This window comes from Pempheris klunzingeri, chromosome 1 (assembly GCF_042242105.1).
Source record: "Pempheris klunzingeri isolate RE-2024b chromosome 1, fPemKlu1.hap1, whole genome shotgun sequence".
NCBI lineage: Eukaryota > Metazoa > Chordata > Actinopteri > Acropomatiformes > Pempheridae > Pempheris > Pempheris klunzingeri.
The window spans coordinates 8,677,872-8,693,762 of NC_092012.1; the positions used below are offsets into that span (position 1 = coordinate 8,677,872).

Here is a 15,891-nt window from a genome sequence, read left to right on the forward strand (position 1 = left end):
TGCTACAGGATGTAACATGTGTAACACTGTGCCCCGCCATTGTTGTTGACACTGTTTATGTGTATGTGTCACATTGTCTTTGGGCTCCTGCCTTGTTCTTGTCCTGTGTGTCATGGTGGCTGGCAGGCAGACCCTGCCTGATGATGTCAGTGTGGCTTAAATAGCCAGGCCAATTCTACGACGGCTGGTTGTGTTTCACTATCATAGATCCCTGTCAGTCTTCTCATCATGTATGTGGAGACAATGAAGGAGAGAGTGTGTCAAAGGATATGTAAAAGGGGGTGCAAAAAGGGAAGGGGATAAACAGTATAATTCTGATTTGCTCCATTAAATCTCATCAGTGAGATGAATGAGAGCAGATAAGGAGATGAGGGACAGAGGCAGCTGCAGCGAACCTCAGCTGAGTCCAGCTCACTCGCTCTCTGTTCTCTGTAAAATGTCAAACAGCGGTGGACAACATTGTCACAGCATTTCATATCTTATGCTGTAGCTGTGCCAGCAGCTGTTGCCTATTACATTAGGGCTGCTTCTGAGGATTATTTTCACAATTGATTCATCTGCAGTTTACTTTCTTGATTTGTAAATCATTTGGTCAACAGAACACCATAAATAAGCAAAATATGTGTCACCTTCAAATTAATCGTCAATCTTCAATTCATCTCAAATATATTCAAGATAAGGGAAAAGCAGATAATTCTTGTTGATAAATGGAATTTTGCCTGATAAAATAAATAACTGATTATTTGATTATCAAGAGGTAGTGGACAATTTTCTGCCAATGACTAATTAGCTAATCAAGTCACTGTTTCTGCTCTACATACCTTGAAACCCACTGATGATGATGTAATAATTTCAAATATTTGTAAAAACAGATCTTTTGGCCTATATGTAATTTTTTTTTTTTATCCCTACAATTTTTTTTAATTTGCTAACCTATTTTCAGTCCCTGATAAAACTACTAGTGGGTTTTGGTTTCAGCCCAGACCTACATTTATGATCAATGAACTCAAATCGCTGACTGAGGGGTGCTACAGCTCTACAAACTGGCGCGCCGTAAACATAGAAAAGCATTTCTAGAGAAGCTCTACAGCCCCCCAGAAAGAAACACGTTTAATCCTGACAAGAAGTTTCTTTAAGTCACTTTAAAGAATTGATGCCACAACATAAAACAGCTGTCATTTCTATTCAGGAATGAACCCAGTGAGGCATTAAGTGAAATCTATGAGTTCGCATGTCCCAGTCTAGATATTTGCTATCTATGGCCATTCAGTCGTGCCTTGACAACGTCGTGAACGCGCATGTCAGGTTCGCTGCAGAGATCGAGCCGCCTCGGCTCTCACGATTAATCGCAGGGATGGTGGTGTTGACAGCGAGAGGAGACGGACGGCCAGTTTTACGTGTTTAAATAGATGACAGGGCCGGGTGAGAGCACATTTCCACGGCTCCAACACCACTTCCCCACCGCAGGCCGACCGTGTGCGGAGGAAGGCGATACTGCCAGGCCGAGGACGGTGTTAACGCTACTGATGGAATTCCCAGTCGTTGCTAGATGGAGAAACCGAAAGGGTGGACTCGTTATTAATAATTAAAAAAACCCTATCTGCTGCTAAAATATAAGGAAAATGCATCTGCATCAGGTGCTGACGGGAGCTGTAAACCCTGGAGATTGCTGCTATTCGGTGGGAAGCGTGAATGACATTCCGTTCACGGTGAGGTTTTATTTTGGTATTTGTTTGCTCAGGATGACACCCAGTGGGGCTAACGACTGGCTAGCTAGCTGGATAGTTAGCTAGCTAGCATTACATTGGCTGTGAACGGGCTGGGGAGCGAGCTAAAGCGCTGGCTAGCCGGGTTGTGTGCTAGCTAACGCTAGCCAAACTGCCGCACCGAGAGATTCACAAACAGTGAGCCGAGACTACTCGGGGCATCCTTATCACAAACCCCTCTACGATTTACCCTGACAGTCACTCAGACATTTACAAGGTAACATCCTCAAGTAGATGCCCACCAGTGGTGTCTGAAGCTGTTCTTTTGGGTTTTATTACACACCGCTAGCCACTCAAATGACCTTTAGCTGCATCTCGTAACGTTAGAATTACTGCAAGGGAATCCCTTTGCGCAGCCATAACATTATTGGCAAATATTTGCAAGGGGGACATGCTACGACTACATTTTGCAGCGCACAGCACAGGTGACCACGCACGGGGGCTCTATAGAAATTGCGCACCGCTACAGGGTGATAAAGATGTGTTTAGTCTGGTTGCAGAACTAGCTAAGCTCGCTACCATTTGGCGTTAAATCCTCCTCACGGATCATTAGCCCGCTGTCATCCTAGCATCAGCTGCGCCAGTCATGACGTAGAGAGCCATATATGGATACATGAGCTAGAGGGCTGAATGGAAGCGCTGTACTGGCGAAAATAACAAAAACGTGGTGCCATCTGTGCACTCCTTAAGTTCAGTGAAATAGAAGACACTCACATTTATAACACGGATGAGCTTTTCAGCTCATATGGGGAGGCTTGACATCAGGCATTTAGACTGAACAAACATTATACCATCATACAAATCCTGTGTTTGTTATTTATCGACCTCTCTGGGCTCAACATATTCTTTGTCTGTTTGAGGTCTGGCAACTTCCCAACATTTTTCTTTTGCGCCTCATGTCGACAGGACTGAGATGTCCAGTCCTTTTAGTGCAGGGAGACATGGGAAGAACCTGTGAGATCACAGCCTCTTTTTGTGATGATGGACAGGAAAGCGTGCACAATGGATCTCAACAAATGCTGTGACTCTTTCACTTAAAATGAATGGCTTGACGTTTAGGTGAACTAGTAAATCCAACTAGAAATATGCTATTTGACATAACATTCTAAAAATCAGAAGGAATAGATTGATCCAAGATGGAAGTAATATTACATTGCAGATGACTACAGAGCCATGTCAATCGCCAGGACCAGATTCATGTAGTCCTTATGAGCATAATTCATATCAAATGGGACGAGTTTAGCTAAATTGTGCCAGTGCCGGCTCACAGTAAATTCTTGAGCAGCTATGTTGCGTGCTATCATTCCTTCATGCTGACAACACTGTGAGCCTGTCTAATGCCTGCCAAATCTGGGCTTGGTCTGTTCCTGCTGCCTATTAGTGAAGTGGTGCTTTGTTGTTGTTTTATTTTTATGTATTTTTTGGAAACACAGACACTCTCTCTTCCCTCCGCTCTGTTTCTGTTAGACCTTTAAGATATAGTGCGCTACTTTATTGTCCTGTCGGAGTTGTGCCCTGTTCCCCGTACACTGACCCCAGATCAAGGCTGTTTGAATGTAAGCAGGCAGGCATTGTATCCGGGGTCATATCTGCTCAACAGCGTAGGGCAGAGCCGGTTCTGCGGGCCAAAGCCTTGCTTGTTGCCACGGGGCCCCAGTTTCTGTGCCCGGTGTTTTCTCTCTGTGTCTGAGAGGGTATTTGAAGAACACTAGACATCATGTCCAATGCAGTTAAACTCACACTGACCCCTAGGGCTCCTAGGCCAGACCCTGACACAAACACACACACAGACACACACGCACACAAATATATCTAACCTACAGTCTGCAGTCATGAGAGCACTAGTTCAAATGAGCAAGCATGAGGCTAGACTGTCATTGGATGCGGAATCATTCCATCTCCATGCTATTTGTTTCTGTGCTCCTGCACAATAATATATAAAGACATATATTTACATGGAGTTTAAATGATGGACAGTGAAACACAGGTGCCCAGTCGTTGCCAGTCCAGTCGGCCAATGGATGGCACATGGTTTTGTGTTGAGAATTCACTGTGAGAAGAGCAAGAACTATGAGTAGGGATGTAAAGGAGCCAGATGGCAAGAAGTAAGAGAGATCTGTTCATTATTTATGCAAAATAACGAGGTGCTCTGTTTCACAACTAAAGCATAATGTTGGGTGAGTTATTTTTTAGTAATACAGTAATTGCCATTACGTTAATTACTATTTAAAATTTTTGATTTAGATAGTTCAAGTCTGTTGTCAGTTGAATGACAAATATAAAAGAACAACTGTTCTTCAGGCATTTAGCGTGATCACATTGTGAAAATTAAATACCGAAGACTAGATGGTGGTGTCCTCTTCAGAGGCTGTAAAAATCATTGCTAGAAAGACTATTTTTGCGTGTATTACTGCTTTCTGAGCTGTGGTTGTAAACGTACAGGCAACCAGCCTAGTGGGTTTAATAAGCAGAGCTGCAGATGTTAGATCCACTAAAAATAGAATGCATGTGTAAACTACAAAGCTCAGAGAGAGGGCACGTGCTCCCACCATGGCTGCACATTCCTCTAAATTGTGCTATTTTAGCAACAGAAAATATGTATTATGCATCTGGAACTTGATCTACATCAGAATACAGACACCCTCACATAATATAAGACAGTGAAGCTGATTAACTGAAAGTAGACATGATTTTCTGAGATTACTTAAATCCTGTCTGGGAATTTTCAACTTTCTGTGTGTTGTGCAAGTGTGGAATTTTTTTTTTTGGAAGTTTTTCAGACTCATGAGCCATCAACCCTAAAAATTTAAAAACTTTACACTTATTGGTTGCATGCTACCAAATTTTGTTAGACTACTACAAGTAGATATTTCATGTGATTTCTAAATTTGACTGCACTTACACATTGCATTCAATGAGTTTTTGCAGTGCATTTCAAATGGACTGTGCACACAAGATTTTGCATCAAATCAGAAATAACCTTTGCCAGTTTCATCTATTATGTATCGAAGTTTAAAACCACCTATAACAAACCAAGGAATAAGGCAAAAAAAAGTAGCATCTGTGTCTTAAAGTTCAAGAATTATAAGGCAAAAAGTAACATACTTTTAACATATGTCGATCTACTGTACACCCAAGTATCTGGTTGTTTGTCTATGTAGTAAGCAGGATATAAAAAAACAAATGAAAATAAAACTGACAGAACATTCATGCTTTTGAATATGTACAGATGAGGTTTTAGACTCCAGCTCAAAACCAGCTAGCTTGCTTAAACATGAAAATAATACACGAGGCAGCAGCTGGGCTGTGGAACATGCTCACATGATTGGGTTTGGCATGAGGAAAGAGAAAGAGTGGCATTAGATGGAAAGGCAGAAGTAATCTCTCACTCTCTTCCTCTTATCTACTTTCAATATCACAACACGCAACTGCATTCGTTCTTTTCCTCTAAAATACATTCACCCTGAAAAGTAGCCAAGTCCCTGATTCCTGGTTTTTGCCATCATTCAAGCAGCATTAAAGATGCTCTGAACTAGCAAGATATAAATTGATTTCTGAAGCTCTCATCAATAATATAAATATGCCACGTCAATAGACCAGAAATAGAGTGAGGTTTTTTTAAGCATGATACAGGGGTTTTCCAGAGTTGGGCTGAAAAAGAACCAGCCCAGATTAAGATTCAGTAAGAGATGTTTTTGATATATGGGACAGAACACACATCAGTACAAATCCTTTTTCTCACACATCGAATGTCTGGCTAACTTGAAAATGCAAATCGAGAGATGTGTAAACCAGCCAAGCAAAAGGTCACATGACTCCCATAGACAGTAGGTGAATAAATGTAGTTCATCTTCTACTAAACAATACAGTTACATTGCAATTGTTTCTGTGCTCACATTGAACCAGACTGCTTTGTCAGGGTTAACTTGTTACAGAGGTAATATTCATCCAAAGGCGGCAACACGCGAGGTGTAAGCAGCTTACATGACTGACAGGGAGCAAACCCTGCTGCTTCAGGGTGGCACTCATTAATTCAGCAGATTTATAAGCTACAGATACTTGGGCGCTTAGTAGATCCACGTACACTCATAGACGGAGTCAGCGCTGTCTGCTGCTGACTCAAATAAATATCTTGACAGCTGGCTAAACAATCAAACCCTGACACCACCTGTGTAGTCACCAGCAATGCAAAAATCAGGAAATATTATAAAGAATACAGTCCATCTGATTTTTATCATATAGTGACAAAGCTCAGGCAGACCTTGATGTCTTGATTTCATTTATTTGTATGGCAGCTTTTGACTGAAATACATTCTTAGTTGACTAATAGTCATAAGATTTTTAATCTCTTAGTTGACTTACTTTAAAAATCTGTCAGACCATCAATATTATTGCCCCTCAGTAGATGAATGCAGTCATGCAGACAGGCCTCTTGAAATAATGCTTATTAAACACCAAAGTGTCTCATTTATCAACATAATTGCGGTACTAGAGATGGAAGATGTGCAGATTTAGTAATGACTGTTGAATATCTCATTCCTGACTATAAAAAAAAAAAAAGGCCCACAAAACAAACAAAAAATCAAGTGATCTATAAACTTAGTGGTTGGAGACAGAAAGGACACTTTTAGTCCTGTTTGTTTATGCTACTGAAGCTTCCACCTGTACGTGTTATGTTGTGTCAGTGTTTACAATAATGCCATGTATCAGTTTAATGCTGCCACTAATGAGTCATCCTGCTTTGTATTGCCGTCCCATAGTACTTATTTGGCTTGTATGTGTGTTTGAGCGTTTGGATTTGTGGATGGTGATGGGCACTCCAGCCCAAACTAAAAGAGCAAAGCAATATAATGATAACAGGTCATCCTGTCTGAGGCACATACACTCACGCTTACCAGCCTGGCTCAAGGTCCCACCAAGTCCAGTTTCCTACACACATTCTTTTATATGTATGTGTATATATGTGTGTGTGTGTGTGTGTGTGAGAATGAGAGCGAGAGGTGCAGAGCAGTCCTAGACAGTGCGTGACGGTGACCGCTTTTAATTCCAGCTGTAATGTGCAGGAGCAAATGCCGCAGTAACAGTAAAGCAGAGACTGCGCCTCTTCTTCTTTTACTACCTGTCTCTCGTATGTCACGTGTAAAGTACAATCTTATGACAAGTCTTCACCATAACTTCATCCCTGGCTGTCAGTTTATATAATGCTCTCTGTAATGCCGTCCTGTTGTGTGACCCAGTGGTTCCCAGCCTCTCCTCCTGTTCTCCTGAATAATGAAAGACACAAGCCGTCATCCTGACTGTACTGTTGCTTTGAGGCCAGCTAGCTTGTCTCGCAGGTGCTGCTGCCATTGCTGCCATTCTACACACAGCTCCTAACCGCCAGCAACCACCGCTGTATCAGTTTACCTTACTGCCCATACTCCAAATCCTGGCACAGGTCCGCCCATTAAATGTGGGCACTTAGCATGTGCTGTGTACATGTACTTATTACACAAAGGTGTTTTGTTTTTTTTTATCATGCGGTCGATCTGTGAAACAGCATCTTATGTTCATTTTACTGTCATGTGGTTCCTGTTCTCATTTCACCACCACAACCTGCCCGTCCTGTGGTGGTTTAAGGTAAATTGCTGAAGATGAAAAGATTAGTCCATTAATTGAATAGTCAAACAGAAAATTAATTGGCAACTATTTTGAAAATTGACGCACTAGATCATTTACTTTTCAAGCAGAAATGCCCAAAATAAATTCTGTTTCCAGATCTTTAAATGTGATTTGCTTAATTGATAAGCTTTGGGTTTTAAATTGTTGATCAAACCAACATGACATTTGGAGATGCCACCTTGAGGTCTGGGAAATTGAGATAGACATTTTATAGACCATACAAATAATTGATTAATTAAGAAAATAATCATCAGATTAATCAATGATGAGAATAGTCAGTAGTCGCTGCTCTAGTAACTGCTACGCCTTGCTAATCCTGCTGTGATATCTCAACTTGCTAATGCAATATTCATATTAGTGCCATTGATAGTCTGCTTTTCATCATTAATATGACATTGTATTACAGTCAGAAACATGAGACAGAGCTTAAAAGCAGTAAACTACGTGAAATAGTAAGTTTATTAATGAAAGTAACTTAGTGTTTTCCATACATTCTTTAAAGCATTAATGCATTTTGCAGTGATATTTTCCATTTTAATTTTCAATGGATTGGTGTCATTTATTTATTGTGGCTCGATCTGATTTGCTTCCTCTTAATGTGCCCATTTGTTTTTCAGGCCTATGGCTCAGGCTGTGATGTGGTGATCTTGGCGAGTGACTTTGAGTGTGTGCAGATTATCCCGGGAGCTCAGAATGGAAACATACAGGTGGGCTGTGTGGAGTGCTCCCACCAGCTTGGCAGGGTAAGTGTCGCCTTCACACTCAGACACACTCCCACACGCAGTTTTCGTATTTGCTTGCAGCCAGAAGACATTATCAGTTATGCTGAGCACATAGAAGTACATTTAGCCCTGTGTTTGCTGCTATCTTGTACTGCCCATGCTTTCTTCTCTTTGCTGTCCTGCTCTTCTGCACCGCTCCCCTCCTACCCCTCTCCTGTGGGAATGGCTGTGCAGAAGCACTGATGGGCTGAGTAATGTTGTGATGATGAACACAGGTCTTTATTTTTAGATCGCTGCATCCTACGGAAACACAGTCTGCATCTTTGAACCTCTTTCTACCAACCCAAACAAACGCCACAAGGTGAGCATGTAATGTCAGTAGTTTTCGACACAGAGGTTTAAATCAGTATCTAGTGAGTTAAATCACCCTTGTGTGCCAATAACATTGCATGGTGTGTGTCGCTCTCCTACCACTAACAGCAGCTTAACTATCAGTGGCAAAAGACAGGACAGTTCTTCCTCGATGCCATCACCTACAACCTGGCCTGGGACCCACAAGGTACCCCCATGCTTTCTGTGTTTAACTGATTCACTGACTGTCTGACTAAATTAATCCACACTATGGACAGACTCCTCTTACAGCCCCCTGCAGTTTGTCTGGAACAACATGTGTGTTATGTAAGAGTCCCAGTGTGCATGTGTCTTTGTGCGCTGTAGTAGTCAACGTGGGACGAGAGGTGTGTTACACAGTGCCTTTGTGTCCTCAGGGAACCGTATCCTAGCAGCAACTGAGCGGCTCCAGCTGTGGGCTCCTCCACTGACAGATGCCCTGATAGAGGAGGAGGATGGGCAGATGTCTGATGACAAGCCTCACCCTGTCCTCAATGACTGGAACTGTGTCTGGCAGTGCAAGTACGATTTTGCTTTTGTACATACTGTAAGAGCATTTGACATGATTGACGTGGAAATAATCCTGCTGCTTCAAGGTTACGCACATAATATTCTATGATTGTATGGTATAGAGGCAAACACCATCATATAGAGAAACAGTTGCTTTTAGTGCTGTCTATTGGTAAAGCAATTTCAAAAATATCATGACAGCTTGCTTTGCGAGTGTCAAGCAGACCTCTGTGTCTTCATTTTCTTTATGTCCTCCTCTCTCAGCTCTTGTTCCATTGTTTTATAAATGTTTATTTAGGAGCAAAGAGTAGTCTTTAGCAAATTTTGTCACTAAATTAATTACTTTGCTCATCGTTAGAAATACCAAAGTTTAGTTTCAGTTTTTTGATTGAAACTGAGAGGGGATTTTTTTTTTATTCAGAGCTTTGAGGAAACAGTCGAAGAATATTACATGCGTCAATTTTGGGGTGGGTTTCCGCATTGAAAGTAAAACAGTAGCAAAATATTTCTGTCTTTGTCAGCTGACCTGTTAATCCCTGCCTTGTGCATACAACATATTAACTTGAAGTGGTCCTCTTGATGGTTGTGGAATGGCATCATTTTTACTAATAAAATCTTATAGGCAGTTACTGATTATCCAAACTCATCTGCAAACAGCATCACATGAAAGGTCTGTATGCACTCTTGTAAGCCGCTCTTGAGTTTGTGGCCCGTGCTTTAAGCTGTGTAAACAGAAATGGACATATGATACCACATTAGTAATTATCATGTGATGACACATATGCATGCTCAGAAAATCTACCAGAACAGGGAAGTGCAAGCTCTGAACAATGAGAGCTGACAAGCAAACCACACCTTGTCTTTTTCCCCTGGAGAGTTTGCCACAGAGAAGTGAATATAGCTGATATTATTGTTTATGCTTGTGTCGCCCTCAGGACTGCTGCATCTGTTCACATTGCCAAGTGGTCTCCTGATGGGGAGTACTTTGCAACAGTTGGGAAGGTATATCATTGCAAAATAGTAAATTGATGAAAATGTTTGTATTTATAAGCTCAGTGGAGATGATATCATGTGTGTTCACGCGTGTCTTTGCATACGCAGGATGACTGTTTACTTAAGGTGTGGTATCCCACCACGGGCTGGCGTTCTGCAGTGGTGGTCCAGGACCTCTTCGACAAAAAGTCCCCTCCTGTTCACTTCTCCTTTGTTTACCTGGCACATCCTCGCTCAGTCATGGGTGTGTCCTGGAGGAAGACCAGCAAGTACATGCCTAAGTAAGATTGCACACGGTCAGAGTGCCCAGTAACATTTATTTGGACTCATTCTAATCACGTGTTTGCTGTCTTCTTAAGTATGACATAATTCTTGGGCTCAAAAAAGAGACTTTGGCCTTTTAAGCTATGTGTTGAATAACAGAGGTAAATTTGAAGTGCTCAAAGTTGCAATTTGTACAGTATTCCTAGCATTCACACACTTACTGTAGTGCCGTACTTGTATGGCAAGCTTACAGTGTTTCCTGCTGATGCAACAGTGAAGCAGCTACATTTTTCTAGGACTGCAAGTTTTTATGTGATTCAGTTATGGTTCCTGCTCTCAGTAAACAGTCAGTACTCTGTACTCTGGAATGTGAGATCAAGTACACATCATTTGTGTATTAGCCTTATCACCGTACAATGACCCTCACTCTTTTATACATTTTCTCTGAACACCAGCCAATACTGATGTTGTTGACTTTAAAACAACTTCCCTTAGAACTCTAACACTCTACCAGGTGAGGCTGTCATTGAGTTCCTCTTGCTGACCATCACCACAAGTTATTTCTTCTCGGCTAGATTGCTGTAACTCATTCTATTCAGGGTTAAGTTTAAAAAAAAAACCATCTCATATCCTCAGCTAGTAAACAACACAGTTTGGCTTTTAACAAATATAATTAGACAAAATCATATTAGCCCTGTTTTAGCCTGTCGTCACTGAGTACCAGTCATTTTTAGTGTTGATTTTAAGATTTTACTCATCAACTTTCATGGTTCAGCTCTGAGATACTTGAGAGATGCTCGAGTATCTAAGGCTTGCAGAATGAGTGACATCTTTTTTAGTTACTTCTTAAAATGTGTCATTGCAAAAAAGCCTTTTATTAATGCTGCCACCACTCAGTTTTATTCCTAACAGGTCTTTTTTTTTCTTCTTGTTATCGTTGTTGTTCCAATCTTAACTAGTTTGTTGTAGGTGAAATTATCTTATCAGCAAGTTAATAATGTTGAATCTGGGGATGGGGTAGCCACTGAGAGGGAGTTCTATGTTTTGCGGTTTCACTGAGTGAATCAGTGAATTCATCAATTTGATGCAGTCTCTTCTCATATTTCACTTTTGCCTTTTTCTTCCTCGAGCAAAAGTTCATAGGCTGAGCAACGGAAGGTTTACAATGTCAGTTGCAATTCTCTATCAGACATATTCCCAATTTGTATTCAGAGCATCCAACAAGACCGTCTAACAGTTTGTCTGTTTTGTTTGTGGATCTATAATGTTTTATTGGTTTAATTAACCAGGTTAATTTCTCTCATGCAAAGAGATGTAAAATTCCATGCCATAATTCCATAATTACTCATTATGCAAGACAGTTACATTTCCCTGTTGTTTCTAGGGGTTCGGTGTGCAATGTGTTGCTGACATCCTGCGAGGATGGTGTGTGTAGGTTGTGGTCGGAGACCCTGCTGCCAGAAGACAGCCTGCTTGGAGGACAGATCTCTGAGAACACACACTCTTTCAGTTCCAGCCTGCCAGGCCTGGCAGGCAATAAGGACAAGATCCAGCATGCTTTGGAGGTACACTTACTTACTTAGTGAGATCTCACCAGAGATCATTTTTCATAGAAAATATAACATTTGAGATAAAGGCGCAACATAAACCTGTTTTATTCGTTGTTTTATTCCTGTGTTTCACTCTCTCAGTCAATCCACCACCTGAAGCATTTGCGCCGGGGGCGACGACGGTCCTCTGCTCTGGTGGCGCACAGTGAGCTGCTGCCCTCTCAGCTTGGCACACAGGATGCACACACTCATCGCCACATCGCTCATCATGCCAATGCCCTGTGTCACTTCCATATCTCAGCCAGTATTAACCCCAACACAGGTAGGGTGTTTTTGTCTAAACTGGCTCAGAAGCATTTCCGTGTCTTCATCATATCACAGAGCCATATAGAGTTACACTATTGACTATCTGAGCATGTTCTATAATGTTACGTGTTGAATGACTTGTCCTGTAATGTTGACATTCAAAAAACACAATATATTGATGTTGCAAAAGGTGTTGAACTCAGGGGCATCCGGTGGTGCCAGAGATGGTATATGTTGATGATTTTAAGATTCACTTGATCGTTTTTAGTCTTACAATGTAATTTTAATTTTGTTATAAAACATAATTAATTAATGAAATGGCTTAATCGCAAAGCGTAGTAGACGGCTATCCAAAACAGAATTTCTTTTGCATATGATGCACGTTGTGCGTGATAGAGCAGAAATGGCTTCTGTGAGTGGAAATAAATGAATCACATCAGTGAGCAATGAATTTAGTGCAGCTGTCTAAGCTTGAGTAATATTTTATTTACCCTTTTTGTCACTGCTATCATCCATATTTCCTACCTCCCTTTTCCTCTGTCAGATATCCCATCAGTGCTGGCTGAGTCTGCAGTGTTCAACCCAGATGATGGCAGTGGTGGTGGAGGCTTCATGGTTCACTGGCTCAACAATAAGGACCTCAGCTTCACTTCCTCCATGGACCTTTTTATGCTGCAGCTCCGTAAGTTCTCTGAACATCAGCTGGACCAGACAACTGAGGATCCCCTGGACCCCGAAGGATCCCCAATGAAATTTGACTTTGGTATGTCCCACAACTAGGCCAAAACACATTCCTTAAAACACATTAGCTTAAAGCACATCATGTTGTAAAAGCACACTGTTTTATGGATTTCTAGACTTGGACGAGATGTCTGACAAAGCCTCCTCAGAGCACGGTGAAGAGGGTGAGCCAGGGGAGCAGGGAAGCACCAAGGCGTCCTCCCCGGGGTCCAGCTCCAGCATGCCTTTGCCCTCCATGCTGCTGGAGAGGAAGATGGAGACTCTAACCACAGAGTGGAACAAGAGCCCCGACATGCTGTTCACCATCCACCCTGCTGATGGATCTTTTCTGGTTTGGCATGTGAAGTACTTGGATGAATTCAATCAGGGCATCTTCAGACAGGTTCAGGTAAGCAGAAAATCAAGAATTTCTGCTTTAAATTCAGTAATAAATTACTCGCTCACTTGCACACTCATACACACACAGTGTAGCTCAAGTTAAACTTTGTCTAAAATGTAAGGTGACTCAGCACTCCCCCAGCCTTATGCAAGACTCAATAATATTCATTTTTCCTCCGAAGGAAAGACACTGCACTCCTCTGTGCCTGTGGGCTATTACAATTTGGTCGTGTCATGGTTCATAATCCTATTTTCTACAAATGCTATGATCTTTCCTGAATATTTATTTCATATTTGGGAAGTTACTGTGTATTATTAACATTTAGCTTTAGAAATCATATCTTGTCCGATAGTTTTCATTTACTGTATTATAATAATCCAGTTCTCGTATTCAAGTAGGTATGTCCCAATCAGGTTTTGTTGGCCCTGATACTGAGTCTTATCCAATACTTTATTTATACTATTAAGTTAACTGGGAGAATGCAACTCCTGCAATTGATGTGACGTGATCAGCTAGAGAGCTTGAGGGTTATTGGGACTACAGAAACACTCAGTCCACTCTGGGTTGTAAGTGCTGTTATAGTTACAATTGTCGGCTAAGTACAGACACTGGCTGCAGAGAGCACTACAACCAGACAACAGACAAATTACATTTTTGCCTGTCATCTAGTTGTTCACATTAACATTAATTGGTATCAGCTCAAAATGCAATGCCACTGAATGTTGTGTTCATGTTGTGCAAGAAGAGAGAGACATCACAGATTTGTCGTTGCACATTCACACACTCTAATTTTCACTTGGATATGCAGTGTGATGTTTGCACAGTCGAGCCCAGCTGCCTTTAAGTATAGCAGTGCTGCAACACAAGCAGGCTGAAGAGGATAAAACACAGCAGAATATAGTTAAGAAAGGATCATAATTTGATCAGCTTTTATAGATAGATAGATAGAGCGTAAGCCAAATACAACTTTGTTGCTTCTTATGAACCAGAGAGCTGACGTCAAATTGGTATAAATTGCTAATTTGGTCTCTGAAAAGTTTTCATTTGTGTTCACTGTGTTCATAATGGTAATTATCTCCCTCTTAAATCTCCCACCAGGTGTCCTTCTCCTCCCGTATTCCGGTGGCATTTCCCACAGGTGATGCCAACTCACTGAGTAAAAACATCCTAATGTACGCCTGCACTTTGAATGAGGGTGAGAGTGTCGGAGCAGGGGAGCAGGGGAGGATGGTCCAACGTGTCTCCCACTCTGCATCCGCCTCAGCCAGCCTGGGTTCACCGGCCCTGGCCGCCCCCCCTAACCCTCGCCCTGGCATCAGTCCAGCTGTCATGATGGTCTCCAAGCATGTTGATGGATCGCTCAACCAGGTAAAATATTCACAAAGTTGAGAGCTTGGGATGCACAAAAATGGCCACTGCTGAACAATATGTCCCCAAAAAAGCCATAATTTCATGCCATTTCCAAATGAATGAATTGTACTCAGTTTTTACAGCCCTCACAAATTTTTTTTTCCCTCTGTCTGCAGTGGGCAGTGACATTTGCTGAGCGTTCTGCCTTTTCCAACGTATTGACCGTATCTCATAAGTTTCGGTACTGCGGCCACCGCTTCCATCTGAACGACCAATCCTGCCACACAGTGCTGCCACTACTGCTGACGTCCTCTCACCATAACGCTCTGCTGACCCCCCCCTCAGCCCCTGGCAGCCTGGAAGGGGAGCAGCCCCCTACCTTTCCCCTGCCAAAGGGACTTCCCAGGTAAAGAACAGGGAGAAGGCAGAGAAAGAGAATTGAGCAGTAAATAAGGAGATGAGAAGAAAGAATTGGCAAGGAGCCTGCTGTCCTCTGCATGAAACATGAGTTCTAATGACATGTTGCGTTTCTATTAGCAGGAAGCAGCTTCGTAATGCAGCTACAAGGACCTTCCATGACCCGAACGCCATCTACAGTGAACTGATCTTGTGGAGGGTGGACCACATTGGACCCCTGTCCTGCACCGGAGGGGTCTCTGAACTGGCCCGTATCAACTCTCTGCACACCTCTGCCTTCAGCAACGTTGCTTGGCTACCCACGCTTGTGCCCAGCTCTGTACTTGGTAAGCACACTGTGCACTTTTAATATGGATATAAACTGCAGTGAACAGTGCAGACAGATTCTTGTCCCTAAAGAATTATCAAGAACTTAACTGTAAAAATTGAAGTTTCACTGTTGAATCAATCAGCTTTTCCTCGTAGGATATTATGGTATTTGGTTGGTTTGGTTATCTGTGCTGAATGGATGCACAGTATGTAGGGGAAATCAGGCTACTACAGTGCATGCCTGCAATGCCATGCTGTAGTCAAGCTAGGCTAGATCATATTTGCGGTAAAAAGTTAATTATTTCCATATTAAATCTATTTTCAGGCCTCATTATTGCCCAACAGGATACAAACATATTTTCATGGCTGTGTCTTAAAAGCAACATTATGTCTTTTCCATTTCAGATCCAACCTAGATCTAGTTTCTTTTGAAATTGTCTAATTAACTAACTAATTAATATAGTCACATCGCTCAATTTATGAGTATCCTTCAACTTTGCATAAAAACTATAAAATATTTAGTATATTACTAT

The 15,891-nt window shown here is 41.8% G+C and overlaps 1 protein-coding gene across 6 annotated transcripts in view; it reads left to right on the plus strand.

The window, feature by feature from the left end:
- The first annotated feature begins 1,335 nt into the window (after positions 1 to 1,335).
- The window catches only part of dmxl2 (Dmx-like 2), a 40,213-nt gene continuing 25,657 nt past the window's right edge, over positions 1,336 to 15,891 (plus strand). For 3 of the 6 annotated variants that reach the window (XM_070836248.1, XM_070836252.1, XM_070836250.1), the window contains exons 1-14: positions 1,336 to 1,709; positions 8,045 to 8,170; positions 8,439 to 8,510; positions 8,630 to 8,708; positions 8,917 to 9,061; positions 9,985 to 10,051; positions 10,151 to 10,323; positions 11,691 to 11,871; positions 11,998 to 12,178; positions 12,707 to 12,925; positions 13,020 to 13,291; positions 14,381 to 14,650; positions 14,809 to 15,038; positions 15,170 to 15,375. In XM_070836248.1, the coding sequence (XP_070692349.1) occupies positions 1,623 to 1,709; positions 8,045 to 8,170; positions 8,439 to 8,510; positions 8,630 to 8,708; positions 8,917 to 9,061; positions 9,985 to 10,051; positions 10,151 to 10,323; positions 11,691 to 11,871; positions 11,998 to 12,178; positions 12,707 to 12,925; positions 13,020 to 13,291; positions 14,381 to 14,650; positions 14,809 to 15,038; positions 15,170 to 15,375 (2,308 nt within the window). In that variant the 5' untranslated portion in view covers positions 1,336 to 1,622. The remainder of the gene's footprint in view (positions 1,710 to 8,044; positions 8,171 to 8,438; positions 8,511 to 8,629; positions 8,709 to 8,916; positions 9,062 to 9,984; positions 10,052 to 10,150; positions 10,324 to 11,690; positions 11,872 to 11,997; positions 12,179 to 12,706; positions 12,926 to 13,019; positions 13,292 to 14,380; positions 14,651 to 14,808; positions 15,039 to 15,169; positions 15,376 to 15,891) is intronic. The other 3 variants (XM_070836249.1, XM_070836251.1, XM_070836254.1) reach the window with 1 other exon arrangement.